This window comes from Mesoplodon bidens (genome assembly GCF_964165515.1).
Source record: "Mesoplodon bidens genome assembly, chromosome: 18".
NCBI lineage: Eukaryota > Metazoa > Chordata > Mammalia > Artiodactyla > Ziphiidae > Mesoplodon > Mesoplodon bidens.
In genome coordinates, this window is record NC_138175.1 from 37,820,563 (window position 1) to 37,841,609 (window position 21,047).

The window sequence follows — 21,047 nt, forward strand, 5'->3', positions numbered from 1 at the left end:
GTAAAGAGGTATATATTTGTTGAATACATTTGAAAACTTTCATTGTAAAACATTTTTTAATCAGTTAAATAAGCCAAGAGGAGCTGTTAAAGAAATGAGCTTCCAAAAAGTCTTTACAACAGTACTGAAATATATGGACCCACTAAGTAGTAAGCTTCCATTGCTGGGGTATGAATGTGTTGGAAAATTGTGAAGGATTCCTGCCCTAGGAGGGCATTTGGACAAGTTTGCTTTAAGGCAATTCCCCTACCCCACAACTAGTTTAAAAAATAACGAAGTACCTACTACATTCCAGATAATCAAAATATATTACCATCACCTGCTTTCAGGGCATAGAAGAAAAAGCCACAAACAGTACTTATATTTATTCTCACGAAATCAACAGTGAAAAGGCAACCTTAAGAATGGGAGAAAATATTTGCAATAATTTTTTAATAGGTGGTTAATATTTACACTATATAAAGAACAACTCAACAACAGAAAACCTATTTAAAAAATGGGTGAAGGACTTGAACAGACATTTTCCCAAATAGCCAACAAGCACATGAAAAAGTGCTCACTAATCATTAGAGGAATGCAAATCAAAACCACAATGAGATACCACCTCACACCCATTTAGGATGGCTACTAACAAAAAAACCAGAAAATAAGTGTTGGCCAGGATGTGGAGAGATTGGAACCCTTGTGCACTGTTGGTGGGAATGTAATATGATGCAGTTATTATGGAAAACAGTATGGTGGTTCCTCAAAATTTAAAAACAGAATTATCAAATGTCACTTCCAGGTAAATGCCCAAAAGAATAGAAAGCAGGATCTCCAAGAGACACGTAACTATACACATCTATAGCAGCACTATTTACAACAGCCAAGAGGTAAAAGCAACCTAAGTGTTCATTGACAGATGAATGGATAAAGTGTAGTATATCCACACAATGGAAAATTATTCAGACTTAAAAAGGAAAGAAATTCCGACACATGCCACAATATAGATGAACCTCAAGGACATTATGCTAAGTGAAAAAAAGTCAAAAAAAAATACCATATGATTCCACCTAGATGAAGTATCTAGCTAGAATAGTTAAAATTCAGACAGAGGTAGAATGGTGGTTGCCAGAGGCTGGGGGAGGGAGGAATGGGAGTTGTTTAATGGGTTTCATGGGTAGAGTCAGCTTTGCGAGATGAAGAGTTTCTGGAGATCACATAACAATGTGAATGTACTTAACACTAGTGAACTGTATTCTTAAAAATTGTTAAGATAGTAAATTTTATATTTACCACAATTTTTTTTAAAAAGTGAATGTGCTTTAATTTTACCTGGTGATGAATAGATTGCTTTTGACCCAAAGCTAGAATCTAAATCTTGGTACCAAAATCAAATTATATACCTTCTTAAAATAAATGAGGAAAAGACTCACATCCATTTTAGATCAAAGTAATAATAGAAGCACTATTTACTGAATGCCTTCTAAGTGTCACACATTTTACAAATATTACCTTTAATTCTCACAAAGTAGATAATATTTCCATTTTATAAACAAGGAAACTGAAGCTCATTAAGGTCGTAATATTTTCTCAGGGTATAAGTGGCAGAGTCAGAATTTAAATGCAAGTGCATGTGGTTCTAAAGCTCACGTTCATTCCCCTCTCCCACATGGCTGTGGGACATTATGCCTGTGTGGGATCATTTGATTACAGCATTTCTCTAACCTTAGCTTGCTAAGTGTCTAGAATTAAAAGGGGCAGGGAAAGAAAATCACTCCCTTAGTTACTCCTGTCCTATGCAGCAGGTATTATACCTTATTTACAGCAGATAGAAGGCAACCACTATTATTGATACCATTCTGATTAGGCTTAAAAAATTTGGATGCAATCACTTTATTGCATTCTTCATGGATATATTTAATTAGATCATGTATTCTTTTTTTTTTTGAAAGTTAATAAACTTTATTTTTTAGAGCAGTTTTTAGGTTCATAGCAAAATTGAGCAGGAAGGACAGAGATTTCCGCTATGCCCTCTGTACCTGCCCGTACCGCCCCATCCACAACCTCCTCCACTACTGACATCACCTGCTACAGTGGGTGTATTTACTACAGTTGATGAACCTGCAATGACTCATTGTTATCACCCAAAGTCCATTGCTAACATTAGGGGTCACTCTTGGTATTGCACATTCTGTGGGTTTTGATGAATGTATAATGATATATATCCACCATTGTAATATCAGACAGAACAGTTTCACTGCCCTAAAAATCCTTTATGCTCTGCCTATTCATCTCTGCCCCCACCCCAACCCCTGGAGACCACTGATCTTTTTACTGTCTCCATAGGTTTTTCCTTTTTCATAGTGTCATATACTTGGAGCCATAAGGCCTTTTCGTATTGGCGTCTTTCACTTAGAAGTAAGCATTTAAATGTCCTCCATGTCTTTTCATGTGATAGCTCATTTCCTTTTGGTGCTGGATAATATTCCATGGTCTGGATGTACTAGTTTATCCACTCACCTACCGAAAGACATCTTGGTTGCTTCCAAATTTTGGCAATTATGAATAAAGGTGCAATAAATATCAATGTGTAGGCTTTTGCAGACATAAGTTTTCAACTCATTTAAGCAAGTACCAAGGAGCATGATTACTGGATTACATGGTAAGAGTATGTTTAGATTCGTAAGAAGCTCCCAAACTGTCTTCCAAGTAGCTGTAACATTATGCCTTCCCACGAGCAATGAGAGTTCCTGTTGTTCCACATCCTCGCCAGCATTGTTCTTCTCCTTCAATATTGAATTGTTGTTCTGGGTCTTTTAATTTTCATATAAACTTTAGTCTGTTGATGTCCACAAAATGCTGGGAGTTTGATTGGAATTGTGTTGAATCTATTGATCAAGTTGGGAAGAACTAACATCTTGACAATATTGAGCCTTTCTGTCCATGAACGTGCAATCTCTCCATGCATTTTATTCTCCTTAGATATGTTGATATTTTATTGGAGTTTTGAAGTTTGCTTCGTTGTAGATCATGTATTCTTAATTTTGGTTAAAATCATGTCTGGCATGATGCCTCAGAGCCCCTAGCAACTTATCTTTCCAGGCCCTTTTCCATAGTTTTAAAGTAAGTATTTAGTAAGGTTACCTTTTTCAGTATGTGGATATCAAAGAAAATAAACCTTGGTCTCTTTTTTAAAGTATAATTGACTTACAATATTATATAAGTTTCAGGTGTACAATATAGTGATTTGATATTTCTACACATTATGATCACCAGTCTAGTTATCCTGTCATCATACAGTGATTACATATTATTGACAATATTCCCTATGCTGTACATTACATCCCCATGACATTTATTTTATAACTGGTAGTTTGTACTCCTTAATCTCCCTCACCTATGTCACTCATCCCCTCTACCCACCTCCCCTCTGGCAACCACCAATTTGTTCTATGTTTTGTCTATTCATGTTTTGTTTTTAGACTCCACATGTGAGATCATACAGTATTTGTATTTCTGACTTATTTCACTTAGCATAATACCCTCTAGGTCTACCATGTTGTTGCACTTTAGTCTGTTTCTTAATTTTTTAATATGATGCTAATATATGATTATGTGAGACCTCTACATGTGTCTCTTTCTGTATTTTAATACTTACTAAATACTTATGCCAGGAGCTGTACTAAATGCTTTACATGTATTAGCTCAGATACTCCTCCAAATTATTCTATGAGGTAGACATTATTTTTATTCCTACTTATTGATTTGGCATAAAGAAGCTAATTAATTTGCTCAAGGTTTCACAGGTGGTAAATGGCTGAGCAGTGTTTTAAACCCAGAAAGTCTGATTCAAGAGTTTGTGCTCTGGGGAGCAGTATGGTTCAGTGTTCAGCAACCTGGGCTTTCTTCCTGCTAGAGTAGACAGCTTTTTGCATACCACAGATTCTCCCAAACTGATAACTGCACCTTGAATGCATATAAAAATAGTATTTATTAACGTAGGTTGTACTATATATTTAGTCAAACCAAGAGATTAACACAAAAACTTAAGTACAATCTTTAGACTCCATTCAGCTTGAATTTCATATTCTGGATAGGACAGGAGACTGTCTTTTGCTTAAAACAAAACAGCTTCAATGACATTTTGTAGGAGAGAGCAGAACTGTGGGGAGCCAAGGCTGAGCCAACCAGGCACTGGGGCTAATCTAACGAATTTGCTGCCCATGTGAGAGCCACCCTGCTCAGCCGCAATGCTGGTTTCTTTGCTATTAAGGATAGGATCCTTGTTATAAAAGTTCAAACAAATTTCCAAAGCCCTCACATCTTCCTTGCGGTGGCAGATGCACTGCTGGTTTGCAGTACACGTGGTCTGGAAGCTGAAATCACTCTGTTGTAGCCTTTTGTGCTTTGGCAGCATTTTCCAAAATTTTCCTTTTCCACTGTTCATAATCCTGTGTCAGATCTTCATCTTTTTGCAGTTTATGTGGGATCTCTACTACATTCTCTGTTTCTATGAGAGAAAAAATGTTTTTAATGTTTCAAAATCCTTATGTTTATAAATGAGTAAGAAAGAAGTAGGCTTGTTTACTTTAAAATGTCTATCTTAATTAAGGTAATAGGGAATAAGATACCAAAATGTGAAGTGGAAACAAGTTAACACATCAGTTTTTCACTCTCCCTTATACTCCAAGCATTCCAAGACATCTTGATGATAGCTAACATTTATGAAGCCCTGAATCCAGCACTTTTTAATTGTATTATCTCATTCAACCCTCACCACAATTATGTGAAATGGGTGCTAATATTAATCACATTTTATAGATTAGGAAATTGAGGCTCACAGAAATTGTCACTTTCCTAAAATCACATAGCCACCCGGTGGTAAAGCAGGATATGAACCTAAGCAGTTTGCCTTCAGATGTATTCTTAATTACATGATACTTCTGTAAACCACTGCTTGGAAAACTGGTCTTATCAAATGATTAACTTCCAGGATTTAGTTAAAATCTGACTTTTTTTTTAAAATTGAAGTATAGTTGATTTACAATGTTGTGTTTCTGGTGTACAGCAAAGTGATTCAGTTATACATATATATATATTCTTTTTCATATTCTTTTCCATTATGGTTTATCACAGGATACTGAATATAGTTCCCTGTGCTACACAGTAGGACCTTGTCGTTTATCCTTCGTATATATAATAGTTTGTATCTGATAGTCCCAAACTCCCAATTGAACCCTCCTCCTTGGCAACAAGTCTGTTCTCTATGTCTGTGAGTCTGTTTCTGTTTCGTACGTAAGTTCATTTGTGTCATATTTTAGATTCCACATACAAGTGATATCGTATGGTATTTGTCTTTCTCTTTCTGACTTATTTCACTTAGTATGATAATCTCTAGATCCATCCATGTTGCTGCAAATATAAAATCTGACTCTTGTCAAGGCAAGCTGCTAAAGCAGCAAAGGGCTGTTCACTGCATTAAACCCACTGTACACTAATCCTATTGTACTAATTTTACAATGTTCATCCGGTGTTAATAATGGTTCACCTGTTGCTGAAAGTTCAACCACTGTCTTCTTTTTCTTCCATGGTGGAGTAGCTGAATCTCCAGGCTCTCCTTTAGGGGAAAAAAAAAGTATTATCAGAGTTAATTTTTCTCCTATTTTCAATTTTAGTTTTGGGGCTTATTTTGGATCACAAATAAAAACCAGATACCTTGATTGACCAAATACTAGGATAAGGAGAAGGCAAATGATCTTGCCCTTCTCTTTTCTTTGGCTTTTCCTGTCAGACTTCAGAACAGAGAATCTATTTTCTAGGCATGAATTTACGGAATCACAGGGTTGGTTTTTTTTTGTTTTTTAGTTATTAAGCTATTTTATTTGAAAAATAGAAAAGAACAGTAATTTTCTCAGTAAAAACCGATCTTGTCTACAGATAGACAAGAATATATAATTCAGAGAGCAGCTAGTTTGCAAGTTTGAAAATACTTAACTTTTACCAGCAGGTTTACATTTTCAAATGACACATTCTTGCAACATGGAATGAATACTCACTGTCGATCTGCTGCCCAATCTTCTCTAACTGTTTACAGAGTCGATCAAACATGGCTTTTTTTACACCGGATGTGGCTGCCATTTTATTTTTGTCCACCTGTAGCTTTAGAATCCTACAAAAGAATTTGATAACTTACTGTTCTTAAGATCAGTATTGTTATCTTCTTTGGGCAACCAGTTATCAACTTATTTCCTTTCCACTCAGGCTTTATGAAGAGCCTCCAACTGTTTAATTTTCCCTTTATTTCAAACATATATCATTAGCTAAAACCATGCAAACTTACCTTTTAAAGCTATTTATTTAGTTATTTATTGTACTGCAAGAGTTAAAATGCACACGGGGTCTGTTACATAACAAATGGGGCACATAAAAGACATTTGCTATAGTACTTCATGCTTTATAGAACTTTCTTATACATCCCAGATGTTAACTAACTTGCTAAATGACAATTACAGCATTTTAAAGTGTTTAACTCACCTTAAACACTTATGATGCTTATATTTATATGACTACAAGAATATAAACCACCCTCTCCTCCAAAAACCCCCTCCCTAATAACACTTCACAACAACCACTAATGCAAAATACAAAACAAACTTCTTATTTAAAATAACAGACCCATTCAAACCTTTCTTTGTTCAGTGAAATGTGCTTTCAAAAGTGAGGTTGTCAATACTGCTTTCTACCATAACAGCCATACTCCCCCCCACACACATATACCTTTGTTGAAATAAAGGGACTATTTCTATTCACTAATAGTAGCTAATGGAGCCAAACACACCAAAATTAGTGGTTAAATAGTAAGAAACCTATTCTTTAAGCACCAGCTACAATTTGTTTTCTAAGGAGTTTTCCAGCAAGATAAAACAAGACAACTTTAGACAAAGATAACAATTACTAATATTTCCAGGGTAAAATTTCAGTATACACACAGATAACCCCAAAGATTCAAATTAAGAATTTATCATTGAAAAGTTTTATAAATTACTTGAAAAAGAGTTGCAATCAGTTCTTAAAAAAATGTGACTGGAAAATCACAACTAAGCACTGTTTTAATGCTAGGTTTCATGACTTAGCATACATATACATATATGTGGCTGTCACTTGGCAAGTGGACTTTGGGCAACACTAGTTCCTCGTTGTCAGGTCCATCATGGGATAAACTGAGAATCGGGTCACTTGGCCACTATTAAGGTTATTTAGGAAAATATGCTGAGTTGAAATCAACTAAATTAGAAGTATTCTTTGGCAACGAGCAATTTATTTATAAATTGCTGAATGTTAAAAGGAACACTTACTTGCATGCTGAAAGTAGTGCAGCAGTGGTGAAAAGCGGCCTGGATAAGTCAAGATCCACTTGCTGTGTTTGTGGAAGACTGGACTCGTAGCTAAGTGAAAGCAGTGTTTGCAGAGTTATGTTAGAAAATATTATTTCAAAGAAACTGAAAATGCAAATCAGAACTTACAAACTATTTAAATGTATAAGATATGCATTCTGTCACTTCAGCATATTAGTTATTTTTTAAGACAGAAAATTACCAGGACATTGGATACTTCTGCTTTATGTATCAGTATCGATTTTCAATTATATGCCTCATACCTTTGCAGTATCTTTGAAGCCATGTTCACTGCTTCTGTACAGCTAAACTGTACAGCTAGGTCTCTTATTCCAATATTCGAGTTCAGGCCCAGTAAACACTCAAAAGATTTAAGACAACTCTGATACATCTTCTTGTTCAAACCAGAAAGTTTAATTAAATAAGCCTTTGAAAGGAAAAACAGATGAATCATAAAAATCATAAGTACTGTGTATTAGTGCCTTTAACACTTGTTTAATAAGTCAACTTTTCAAGATTAATTAATTCTGTGGCAAGTCACTCTACCTAAAGGTTTAGCTTCATTTAGTCAAAAATCAGTAATCATGTCAGGCAAGTTAAGTACCGCTGGCAAGAAGCTCATACTATAGAAAGGCAGTCATGCATGTGTGCAGATAATTTAAAATACAACATAGTGTTACCACAGCCAAGCTGTGAATGAAAAAACATAGGAGATGCATATATGGTTATTTGTTTTAACAAAGGTGCCAATGTGCAATTCACTGGAAAAACAAAGGAGGGAAGTAGTGGGAGTGAGGTGGGGAGGGTGAGTGTGTGTGAAAGGGAGATAAGAGGGAAACTGGGAGAGAAACAGGAGGATCAACAACTGAGGGACACCAACTCTGCTTGGGAAAGGAAAGCTTAATAAAGGATGTAACAGCAAGGCAGGGTCATTTCAAGACAAACAGGAGCTTGCTAGAAAAGCATTCCAGGTTAAAAAAAAAAAGACTTTGCATTTACAAAGTCAGTCATTAAGGTGCATGGTCTGTTAAGTGAATAGTGTAGCTTGAGGTTAGTAGGGTTCAAGAAGGGCTGGAGAGTTTGATGGTAATGGGGGGCGAACCCATGGGGAGCCAATGGGGTTTTTAATGCCACCATTTTTATCAGTGTACCATTATGTGACAGGCACTGTGTTAAGAGTGTTACATATAGTACATTGTTTCCTCCTTACAATTATCCAGTGAAATGGATACCTTTATCCCCATTTAATGGATGAGGAAACTAGAGACTCACAGAGTTAGTAACCGGTGGTGTTGAGATGTGGTCTCAACATGTGAGTCTTGCCATAGCTTGGCTCTCAACCACTGTGACACTGGAAGAAAAATGATACATGGGTTTTAAAGTATGTGATTTAAGAGAATGATGCTAGTGGCAGTGTGGAAGACAGCCTTGTGTAAAGAAAGAGGTGCTCAAGAAAACTAGGTAGTAAAGAATAAAGAGAATGTTGCAAAAAATATTTTTTCTCAAACTCTACAAAATGATTCTAAAGTTCATCTAGAATAACGTAGGAGGATAGCCAGGAAAATTCTAAAACACGGAGTTTTGATGGGGGCTAGTCCAACCAGAGATGAAAACATGATTAAACTTCAGTGTTGCACCAGATTATTCAGACATTCAGTGGGACCTACTTACCCTGTCCAAGGGGCACTTCATGCAGGAAGCTGCAAGGTCCAGGCACATGACTGCATTGCTGGTTTCTGTGGTTCGTGCAGCCAGGCCAACACACTTCACGTGGGACAGTCGCAAGTACTCCTCTGCTTTCCTGAGCAACACATTCACTAAAACTCTTTCCCAGAAGTTTGCCCAATACTTTGGTAAACAATGAATTCAGCCTGGCGGACTTCACTTCGACCCTAATTCCTATGCAAGTTTATTTGGGGCTGGGAATGAAACTCACAACTTTTGGGGGAGGACAGGTTCTACAAAACAGAACAAACCCTCTGACTCCAGACATCACTGTGCTCAAGTACTTTCAAGCAAACGTTAAGTTCCTGAAATCCTCCCCAAAAGGCCAACCCTTCTTTCAGCCTTCCATTACTGGAACAAGCATGAACTGTGACAGAGGCAGGCAAGTGAGACCAGGGTTCCTCCTTCCTCTAAATCTGTGGTTCTCGGGACTTCCCTGGTGGAGCAGTGATTAAGAATCCGCCTGCCAATGCAGGGTACACAGGTCCGATATCTGGTCCAGGAATATCCCACATGCCGCGGAGCAACTAAGCCCCTGCGTCACAGCTACTGAGCCTGCGCTCCAGAGCCCACGCGCCGAGAGGCCATGCTCTGCAACAAGAGAAGCCACTGCAATGAGAAGCCTGCGCACCGCAACTAAGAGTAGCCCCCGCTCGCCGAAACTAAAGTCGGCGCACAGCAACGAAGACCCAACGCAGCCATACGTACATACATACATACGTACGTACATACATACATACGTACATATATAAATAAATAAAAATAAATCTGTAGTTCTCAAACTTTAGTGTACATGACAGTAACCTTGGGGCTTGTGAAAAGATTGCTGGTCCCAGCCCGAGTTTCTGATCAGTACGCCTATAGTGGGGCCTAAAAATGTGCATTTCTACCAAGTTCCAAGAAGATACTGATACTGCTGGTCCAGGCACCACACTTTGAGAAGCACTGTTCTAAATGATTACGAGTCCAGGAGGTGTTCCTTTCCTTCCCTTCACTCACATAATTGACAGTCCAGGCACCCAGGCTAGCCCTGCCCTCCCAGTTTAACTACAATACTTTCTTTCTTTCTTTCTTTCTTTTTTCATTTATTTACTTATCGGCTGTGTTGGGTCTTCGTTGCTGCACGCGGGCTTTCTCTACTTGCGGCGAGCGGGGGCTACTCTTCGTTGCAGTGCGCAGGCTTCTCATTGCGGTGGCTTCTCTTGTTGCGGAGCACAGGCTCCAGGCACACGGGCTTCAGTAGTTGTGGCACGCGGGCTCTGTAGTTGTGGCTCACGGGCTCTAGAGTGCAGGCTCAGTAATTGCGGTGTACAGGCTTAGCTGCTCCGCGGCATGTGGGATCTTCCAGGACCAGGGCTCGACCTGTGTCCCCTGCATTGGCAGGCGGATTCTTCACCACTGCACCACCAAGGAAGCCCCAATACTTTATTTCTAACCCTGGATCATGCAAAAGTCCTTCCCATCTCCGGGCTTTTGCACAGGCTGCTGTCCCTGCTTGGGCCCTCTTCGCACATCTTCCCGTGGCTGGCACCTTCTATAAATCGGGTCTCAGCGCCAATGGCACTCCCCCCGCCCCGAGGCTTTCTCGCAAGTTTTTTTATAATTAAAGGTTGCAGAGAGGCTGCGCTCCGCTCCATCCCCAGCGGCTCCGCACACCACCCCATTCCGCTTCCTGCGTAGTCGTTGCCACCACAGACACTGCCCTCCATGAGGTCTCTACCCCGTCTGTCTGCCTCCCCCGTAAACGAACTCTCAACAAGTTTCAGGAAAACGACCCAAGCTCTCCGCCTCTCTCCCTTTCCCACCACCGTGCATCCCACAGTGGTAGCTGTTCCCAGGGGCGTCTACACTCGCCCCTCCGGCCTGCTCACGAAGCCCACTGTCGGGAAGTTTTTCTTAAGGTAGGGCCTAAATCCCTTCTGTGGGGGCAAGGCCGCTGGGGTGCGCCCGACCGGACTCACCTCAGCACCTCCGGCTCGGCGATGCCCAGGCGCGGGGCTAAACGCCGGATCAGACCAGGCTCCATGGCGCGGACAAAGACTACACCCGCAAACAGCTGCAACGCGACGAAACCCGCGCGCGGACGTCGCGCCCGCCAGTGAGGGCCGGGACCCACCCCCACGCTGCATCTGGATTGGTTGGGACAAGAAGTTGCGACTGCCCCGTAAACCAATCCTGGTCTTCCTCTTGAGCGTGCGCGCTGTGAGTACACGCGCCAAGGCAGTAAGTGAATGTGCTCCGGCAGCTCCCATCCCTTTTATTCCTCCCTTTTAGGCAGACTCAAATGCTGCCTTAGGTTCCTGCTGTCTCCTTCCTGCCGCCGAGAGATTTCCCCCTACTCCGGACTGTCCCGCCACGCACTGTGGAGAGATTGGCTGGCGCCTAGGTTCCTCAGTCCAGCGTGAAGTGGCAAGAACCAATGAATACGCGAGACTTGGGGGGCCAATCTATGAGCTGCCTGCAGGGTCCGAAGGCGGAGCTAGAGGGGGCGGGGCTTGGAGGGGCCGCAGAGTCACCTGACCGCGGGAGGCTCCGCGCGGGGTGGGTGCTGCTTGCTGCAGGCTTAGGGGAGTCGCCATGGTGAGTGCTGAGGGGCCGCGGGCTCCGGGCCGACCCTTCTCCCAGCACCTGCTCACTCCCACCGCCTTGGAGCCTTGCAGGAGGAGTCGGGGCCCCGCAGCCGGGTTGGGGCTAATACCAGCCCGGCTTGGCCTGCGGGGTGGGCGACAGGCTGGGGAAGGCCGCAGGCGGGGCGATCCGGGCTCGGGTGGGCGGGGGTGCTTGGCCGTGGCTGTTACTCTTTGAGGAGGTGTCTCCGCTCATTAGCTCTGGGGGTCCGTGAGGGCCTGCGGCCCCTCTGAGTGGAGTCGGCCACCTCCCGCCTTGATGGGATCCCGAGTGCCAGGTCTTCTGGGCGTCTGGCTGGAACGGGAGCGTGCGGAGGGCCTGAGGCTCAGAGGTGGCGTTGGGATCCGCCCAGAGGCTGCTCCCTTGCTGGCGGTTCCACCTTTGTGCCTGGTAGTGCTTTCTTATCCCTTCCTTGTGCAAGAAATACCTTCTGGAGGGGCCTTAATGGTGTCCGGGCCTTCTTCGGCCTCATAGCCCCCTTCGATTGCGGTGTGTGTCAGAATTCTAGGGACTCGCTTACGTGAATTTCCTGGAAGGACTCATGCTCTTTGATATCTACTAATTCTGAGAGACGGAAAGGAGACTGCTTGTTTCCTTTAACACTTGTTCGTTGGGCGTCCTGGCTCTCTTACTGACCTCCCCATTGATGAAATCCAAGTGTTTTACTTCCTGGAAGTAGGCATACTCCTTAGCGCCTCTCCGTGCTGGCAGCAAATCGTGGTGTGGCTGTTGGCTGGTGAGCTTGAACTTCCTCAAAATGTGAATCCTTGTGTCTAGTTTCCACAAAGGCAAGTTGTCACTTGCATTTTATTAGCGTTTGACATAGTCTGCACTGTATGAATAATGTTTTTGGTTGTTGGTGTACAGTATGTCAGTTTTATCTCACTCTTCACTTTACGTAGACAAGCTTCTGAAAACCTGTAAGCCTGGAAACAGGGGTCGCTTTAAATGTGTTAATGCCAGAAAGCAGAATGTTTGACATATATTACTTTCATATAATATGATGCCATACAAGGTGATTTTGCTTATTTCTCAGAATTTTTAGTTGGGAATTGGTATAAGAACGGTGCAAAAATTAAACTAGGATTTCTCTGTTTCTCAACATTTATGGATTGACATGTATAGTGTTTTGTAATCAAAGCAGTTACTTGAGGATCTCCTATACATCCAGATTCTGTGCTTGATGAACCAGTTTGGAGCAGTGAGCCAGACACACAGTCCTGTTCTCATGAATTTTATTGGGAAAGAAAACTTGAGTAGCAGTCTTGTCACAGCCACCGTCTCTGTGACTTTGGCAAGTCACTCAATCTTCTTTGAGTCTCCTTTTTGCATCTGAAAGCAAATGTTGCCTCTTTGGCCCTTCCCAATCCTAAAATTCTAGGATCCAGTTCAATTCACCATGCATCTTGTGTGCCTGCTATGTCATGGACTGTGCTGGGCACTGGAAACACAGTCCTTGCTTTCAAAGAACTTAAGGGTCTAGCAGGGAAGACGTGCTTGTGGCACTTAATGGAATACAGTCTGAGGATCGCTTTGCTAGCACTGTCAACTCAGTGTTGTGGGGCCCTGGAGGGAGAGACAGTTCTGCCTGAGGAGCTTGGGAAAGACTACAGGAAGTAACATGTTAAGTTTGATTCTGAGGAAGGTGAACAGAAATTCCCCGGGTGGAGAAGAAAGCGTATTGCTCGTAGATAAAGCTGGGAGAAGTGAATGCTCATGGTGTGTGCCATCATAGGATTCCTGGGGAAATTTATTGGTAAATTAAGGTGGAGACACTTTGGTATTAAAATACATGTTTGGACGTTCTCATCCCTTCATCATCCTTAGTTCTCCCTACTTCAATGGCTTATTTTGTGCCTTATCATCATTTTTAAAATAGTACTTTCATTAACATAATGAAATTCTGTATCTTTGTGAGACTGGTTATTTTCATTTTACGGTTGCTTTGCATCGCGTTCTTAGATTACATCTGTAGCATGAGTGGAGAGATTGACAAATAAGTTTCTAGGATCGTTGGAGATAATTGCTGATATCTGAGGGGGATATAATAATAATGGTAACACTTATGTGAAGTGCTTATTACTAAGTGCTAAGCACTTTTCAAGCTTTATCTGTGTCACTTCACTTATTACTCATAACGGTGATGTAAGTACTCTTATTAACCTTGTTTGCTACAAGAGGAAGTGAACGCACATTGTTTGAAGGGAGAATAGTTTTATAAGTGATATGTTCGTAGTGACCTTTGTTTTCTCTGCACCTTTTAAAAAAAATAAATATATTTATTTATTTTTGGCTGCATTGGGTCTTCATTGCTGCACGCGGGCTTTTTCTAGTTGCGGCGAGCGGGGTCTACTCTTTGTTGTGGTGCACGGGCTTCTCATTACGTGGCTTCTCTTGTTGCAGAGCATGGGCTCTAGGCGCGCGGGCTTCAGTAGTTGTGGCGCATGGGCTTAGTTGCTCCGCGGCACGTGGGATCTTCCCGGACCAGGGCTCGAACCGTCCCCTGCATTGGCAGGCAGCTTCTTAACCACTGCGCCACCTCTCTGCACCTTTTAACTGTGTAGACTTGGGAGGGCTGTTCGGCTTGAGTCTCAAGCTCAAATGGGCCTGATCACAAATGTTAATTTGATCTTGACTCTGTAGTGTTTCCATTTTTCTCTGATGCATGTAGCTGCTATGTACAGAGTCATTTGTAAACGGAGAACCACTTTCATGAGTGAGGAATCGTTGGTTACCTGGCTTGTGTTTAATGAGAGCGTGTTCACGTTATACCTGACACTACTCTCAGTGTGACACTTCCCAGGAAGGGCATCTAGATGCTCCTTTAGAATAGCCATTTGGGGACTTCCCTGGTGGTGCAGTGGTGAAGAATCCGCCTGCCAATGCAGGGGACACGGGTTCAAGCCCTGGTCCGGGAAGATCCCACATGCCGCAGAGCAACTAAGCCCGTGTGGCACAACTACTGAGCCCACGTGCCACAACTACTGAAACCCGCGCACGTAGAGCCCGTGCTCCGCAACAAGAGAAACCACCGCAATGAGAAGCCCGCGCACTGCAGCGAAGAGTAGCCCCTGCTCGTCACAACTAGAGAAAGCCCGCACACAGCAATGAAGACCCAATGCAGCCAAATAAATAAATAAGTAGAATAGAATAGCCATTTGTTTAATAACTACATTGTCATACAAGTAATATGTAAAAATACATTAATATAGCTTTATCTCTTCATTTGTAGCCTATAATAAGTCTGTAATTTTCTACATTGTGTATATATATGTTTCTATTAATTTTAAACCCCATTGATACAAAATAGAAAAATTTTGCCAATTTGTTTACAGATTACTGAATCTGGTCATTTCTATACAAGTATTTTTGAATTGCTTGTAATCTCTTTATAACCACAGTTTTATTTGCTATATAATTATACACAATAGCCAAAAGGTAGAAGCAACCCAAATATCTATCAACAGACGAACGGATAAACAGAATGGTATATACACATGATGAAGTATTATTTAGCCTTAAAAAGAAGGAAATTTTGACATATGCTACAGCATGGATGATCCTTGAAGATATTATGCCAAGTGAAATAAGCTGGACACAAAAGGGCAATATGGTATGATTCCACTTATATGAGGTCAAACTCCTAGAGAGAAGTCAGACTCCTAGAGAAAAAAAGTAAAGTTGTGGTTGCCTGGAGTGCAAGTCGGGGGATGGGGAGTTACTGCTTAATGGGCACAGAATTTCCTTTTGGAAAGGTGAAAAAGTTCTGGAGATAGATGGTGGCAATGGCTGTAAAACGACGTAAATGTGCTTAATGCTACCAAACCGCACACTTAAAAATGGTTAAAATGGCAAATTTTATGTTATATATGTTTTACCACACTAAAAATTATAAAAATTTCCTGATGTATCACTACTTATCTCTAAGTTGGCCATCTGAACCTAGTGAAATCCGTTGATTCTAATAATTGTTAAATCTATTGCATCCAGAGTTTAGAGCCAGAAAACCCAAACCATAGCTTGGTCTCCCTGAAGTTTTCAGATGGCTAGACCGTGATGAACAGTGAATTTCATGAAGTCAGAATTCTAAATGCTCATGTTCTCCTTGCCAACATTTTACACTAATAGTTCTGTTGCATAAATTAATGTTCAGTTTAAAAGATACACAACTTTTTCTCTGAAATTTATTTATGCTTATGAAGAAGTATGGTCATAGGGAAACTCAGTTTACTAGAGTTTGCCACAGGAAAAGATAGAGAGATGCTTGGCATTGCTTATTGTTCAATTAATTTTTTCCTCTTTCCAAAATTAGACCAAGAAAATATTCTGTTTTTATAAGTGATTCTAGTTCAGAAGTGGGTTTTATGTGCTTTTTGTTAATCTCGAAATTAAGTGTTGTTTTGATTGTCTCTGATAATGGAGCAGACCAGATTTAACTTTCATGTTTATAAGTAAGTGCTTGCCTTCTTCCATCTTCCTAGTTCATTGTGTAAGAGGCATTCTCTCTCTAGTCATTTTTCTTTTTTATTAAGGTAGAATTCACATAAAATTGACCATTTTAAAGCGAACAATTCAGTGACATTTCGTACATTAACAGTGTTGTATGACTAGCATCTCTGTCTAGTTTCAAAACATTTTTATCACCCGAAAAGGAAACCCTGTACTCATTAAGCAGTTACTCATCCAGTCTCCCTCCTGGTAACCACCAGTCTGCTTTTTGTTTCTATGGATGATTTACCTGTTCTGGATGCAAGCTTACTTCGTTTTATTGTGCTTTTGCTTTACTGCATTTTAAGATTTTTTTTTTTTTTTAACAAATTGAAGGTTTGTGGGAACCCTGCAGCTAGAAAGTCTTTTGGTGCCATTTTTCCAACAGCATTTGCTTACTTCATGTCTTTGTGTCACATTTTAGTAATTCTTGCAATATTTCAAACTTTTTCATTATTATATTTGTTCTGGTGATTAGTGATCTTTGATATTACAATTGTAATTGTTGTGGGGTGACACGAACTGTGCCTATATGAGTGGGCAAACTTAATTGATAAATGTGTGTGTTCTGACTGCCCCCCGACTGGCTGTTCCCCGTTACTCTCCCTCTCCTTGAGCCTCCCTATCCCCTGAGATACAACAATATTGAAATTAGGCCAATTAATAGCCCTACAATGGCCTCTAAGTGTTCAAGTGAAAGGAAGGGTTGCACGTTCTCACTGTAAATCAAAAGCTAGAAATGATTAAGCTCGGTGAGGAAGGCATGTCAAAAGCTCAGCCTCTTGCACCAGTTAGCCAAGCTGGGAATGGAAAGGAAAAGTTCTTGAAGGAAATTAAAAGTCCTACTCCAGTGAACACATGAATGATAAGAAGGCACAACAGCCTTATGGTTGATACGCAGAAAGTTTTAGTGGTCTGGATAGATGATCAGACCAGCCACCACATTTCCTTAAGCCAAAGCCTAATCCATAGCAAGCTCTCTCTTCAGTTCTTTGAAGGCTGAGAGAAGTTAAGGAAGCTGCAGAAGAAAAGTTTGAAGCTAGCAGAGGTTGGTTCATGAGGTTTATGGAAAGAAGCCATTTCTATACCATAAAAATGCAAGGTGAAGCTGCAGATGGTGATGTAGAAGCTGTAATAAGTTATCCAGAAAGTCTAGATAAGACAATTAATGATGGTGGCTACACTAAACGACAGATTTTCAATGTAGACAAAACTCTCACAGCTAGAGAGGAGAAGTCAACGTCTGGCTTCAGGAACAGGCTGACCCTCTTGTTAGGGGCTAATGCAGCTGATGGATTTAAGTTGAAGCTGATACTCATTTACCATTCCTAAAATCCTAGGGTCCTTGTGAATTATGGGCCTGTGCCCATAAATGGAAAAACAAAGCTTGGATGACAGCACATCAGTTTACAACATAATTTACTTAATGTTTTAAGCTCACTGTTGAGACCTAGTGCTCAGGAAAAAAGGATTCCTTCCAAAATATTAATGCTCATTGACAATGCACCTGGTCACCCAAGAGCTCTGATGAAGATGTACAGTGAGATTAATACTGTTTTCACGCCAGCTAACACAACATCCATTCTGTAGCCGACAGATCAAGGAGTTATTTTGAATTTCAAGTCTTGTTAATTTAAGAAACATATTTCATAAGGCTATAGCTGCCATAGTTAGTGATTCCTTTGGTGGATCTGGATAAAGTAAAGCCATTAAGAATATTTGTGATTCATGGGAAGAGGTCAAAATATCAACATACACAGGAGTTTGGAGGAAGTTGATTCTAGTCCTCATGGATGACCTTGATTGGTTTAAGACTTCAGTGGAGGAAGTAACTGAAGATGTGGAAATAGCAGGAGAACTAGAATTAGAAGTAGAGCCTGAAGATGTGACTGAATTGCTGTAATCTCATGATCAAACTAACAGATGAGGAGTTGCTTCTTATGGATGAATAAAGAAAGTGGTTTCTGGAGATGGAATCTACTCCTGGTGAAGATACTGTGAAGATTGTTGAAATGACAATAAAGGATTTAGAATATTACATAAACTTAGTTGATAAAGCAGGGCAAGGTTTGAGAGAACTAACTCCAATTTTGAAAGAAGTTCTACTATGGGTAAAATGGTGTCAAACAGCATTACATGCTACCGAGAAATCGTTCATGAAAGGAAGAGCCAGTCGCTGAGGCAGACTTCATTGTTGTCTTATTTTAAGAAGTCGCCACGACCACCCCAGCCTTCACCCTAATCAGTCAGCAGCATCAACATCAATGTAAGACTCTACACCAGCATAAAGAGAATGACTGAAGGCTCAGATAATGGGTAGCAGTTTTTAGCAATAAGTTATTTTTAAATTAAGGTATATACATTGTTTACTTAGACATAATGCTATCGCACACTTAATAGACTACAGTACAGTGTAAACATAACTTGTACACGCTGTGAAACCAAAAAGTTTGTGTGACTCACTTTATTGCAATATTTGCTTTATTGCTGTGGTCTGGAACTGAATGTGCAATATCTCTGAGGTATGCCTGTATTTCGTATCAGTGGAGTCTTACAATATGTGGTCTTCCGTGTCTGGTTTCTTTCACTTAGCATAATGTTTTCTAGGTTAGTTCACGTAGCATATATCAATACTTCACTCCTTATGATTGAGTAATATTCCTTATATGTATATAACACAATTTGTTTATCCACTCATCTGTTGATCCTTTAGTCATTTTTTATTAAAAACATAATCTAAAACCAGCTTATTCATTCGTACAGTGAACATTTATGAAGCATCCATTATGTGTCAGGCAATGTGTTGGGTCCCAAGGATGTAAAAATGGCCATCATTTATAATTATAATGTGATACCTGCTGTAGTAGAGGTGTAACACAGTGTTTATACAACATACGGGGTGGAGTGGTTAACACTGCTTGACAGGTGGATCTAATTCATCTTGCAAGCAGATTTTTCTGATGGCAAAGAGAAGACTATATAGATGTATTTCGTTCATTATAACTGTAGATCTCTATATTTGAAATGATAAGGTAGGTTCTTGAGGAGAGTACTCTTTATGGTGTTCTACTACAGGTCACTGACAATAATTTTAGCTATTTTATTTCTAAGCTGTTTAATCCCTCGTTGTATATTACCTAAGGGGATAAGTGTTCTCATAAACTAGTTCCTTGGTCTGCCTAAGAATAGACCAAGATGCAGATGAGAGGCTTTTAGAGATTTGGGTTAGACTATACTTACCACCACAGATTGGTTATGTTCCAGTTGAATTCAGAGTGTATTAGCAGAACATAGGCAGCCATAAACTACCACCTTATATTTCTTTGAAGCCAACCTGCTACAGGAATGTCGAGTCAGTTTCTGAGAAGAAGTTCTCTGTACATATTACTTTTCTCCTTCAGCAATCTTATGCTGTTAACTTCAGTGATGGCACAGCTCTCTGTTCAGTTGTCAAAAGTTGATAAATTAGTTTGAGATGTAGAACTGGAATGAGTCTTATATGAAAGCCTTGGAAATATAAAGTATGGTGGGAAATATAGAAAGAACAGATTTACTAGGAGAGAGTGCTAATGAGACATTAATGGGAGGTTTTTAAAAAAATTTTTCAGCCTACAACACAGCAGTCACCTCAGGATGAGCAGGAAAAGCTCTTGGATGAAGCCATACAGGCTGTGAAGGTCCAGTCATTCCAGATGAAGAGATGCCTGGTAAGAAGGACAGTTGCAGTCTGTGTATTCCTAAGAACGCATATGCAGTGTTCTCTAAAGTTGTATACTCTAAAGTGTATACTGCACTACTGCTTCTGGTAAATCTAATCTTCAGTTCCACTTCCCTCAAGCACTGCTTGGAGCAGTTTCAACAGATAGCCCTGTTGAAATATTGACTTACCATTATATTTATGTTTTGAGATTGTCTGTCTTCCCTACCAGAATGTAAGCTCCATGAGGACGAGAGACCCTGACTCCTATTTACACGTCACTATATTATCACCATACCCTATCTCACCTAAATTACTAGGCTCATTAGTTCTGTACCTCAGAACTGAGGAGTATTTGACATATAATCATTGCTTAATAAATATTGGTTGAACAAATGGATTTAAATGCTTTCCATTTGAATTATTCAGCTTTTCCCCCTTATCTTGAAGGCTTTTATTTTTGTCCTGAATAGATACATTTTTTGCAGGAACTACCTTAAAAATTAGACCTATTTATATATTTTCATACTCTGAAAGGGTAGGAGATTATCTGTGTAGAAACTATAAATTCTCTGGATTAAAATTTAAGAAATGGAACCAAATAGGCTAGTACTTCAAGTTGTAAGTTGCTGTGTTGATGATGATAATAATATCTTGCCTTTGTAAAGTGTCTTAGAGTTTCTAAAACTTAGTAATATGCTCTTTTAACCAGTTGTATCATTGTATTGCTTTTCTCGCAAACCAATTTGTAAAAACAAAACTCTTGGAATGGAGAAAATTGGTGAGCGTGGAGCTTGCTATTGCTTGCTTCTGTCTTTTTCTGTGTATGAATAGTGTTTCCTGTATCTAAAGGAATTGTCTGCATTTATGTGTTAAGTGGGACACATGGACATTTGTAAGGAGGAAAGCATACTTAAAGGAGTAGTCATTCCAGACATCTCTGAAGAGTATTTAACCTATGACCAAACCATTGTCAGAATAGTATCTTGCTTCAAAAGAATCAGTATGCCAGTTTTGTTGATTGCAGGTAAAATATGAATTGGTGGAGTTATAGTTTCAGAGTTGCTAGGGGTTGTAAAGACAAGTTATTGCCAGGAAGCTTGCAGCCCTCGATAAATTAGATTTGCTAAGCT

At 40.3% G+C, this 21,047-nt stretch overlaps 2 protein-coding genes across 3 annotated transcripts in view; one reads left to right on the forward strand and one right to left on the reverse strand.

The window, feature by feature from the left end:
- Nucleotides 1-3,947: 3,947 nt before the first annotated feature.
- ORC6 (origin recognition complex subunit 6) lies at nucleotides 3,948-11,336 on the reverse strand. The gene is made up of 7 exons (XM_081217272.1): nucleotides 11,063-11,336; nucleotides 9,048-9,177; nucleotides 7,640-7,803; nucleotides 7,338-7,427; nucleotides 6,039-6,151; nucleotides 5,531-5,599; nucleotides 3,948-4,492 (listed from the first exon to the last, which is right to left on the reverse strand). Exons 1-7 carry the CDS (start codon nucleotides 11,125-11,127, stop codon nucleotides 4,365-4,367), a joined length of 759 nt encoding a protein of 252 aa, XP_081073398.1. The 5' UTR covers nucleotides 11,128-11,336; the 3' UTR covers nucleotides 3,948-4,364.
- A 265-nt stretch (nucleotides 11,337-11,601) lies between these two features.
- VPS35 (VPS35 retromer complex component) overlaps nucleotides 11,602-21,047 on the forward strand; it is a 33,655-nt gene continuing 24,209 nt past the window's right edge. The window contains exons 1-2 of one of the 2 annotated variants that reach the window (XM_081217274.1): nucleotides 11,602-11,681; nucleotides 19,826-19,924. In XM_081217274.1, coding sequence (XP_081073400.1) covers nucleotides 11,679-11,681; nucleotides 19,826-19,924 — 102 coding nt within the window. In that variant the 5' untranslated portion in view covers nucleotides 11,602-11,678. Of the gene's footprint in view, nucleotides 11,682-15,270; nucleotides 15,343-19,825; nucleotides 19,925-21,047 lie in introns of those variants that run through there. The other variant, XM_081217273.1, reaches the window with a different exon arrangement.

Excerpts from the sequence above, each read along its gene's own strand:
- ORC6 (XM_081217272.1), bottom strand. The coding sequence starts at position 11,127 with ATGGAGCCTGGTCTGATCCGGCGTTTAGCCCCGCGCCTGGGCATCGCC. Across the intron at positions 9,178-11,062 it reads GCCGAGCCGGAGGTGCTGAG|GAAAGCAGAGGAGTACTTGC; the intron begins GTGAGTCCGGTC and ends TGTGTTGCTCAG. Across the intron at positions 7,804-9,047 it reads TGAAGTGCCCCTTGGACAGG|GCTTATTTAATTAAACTTTC; the intron begins GTAAGTAGGTCC and ends TTCCTTTCAAAG.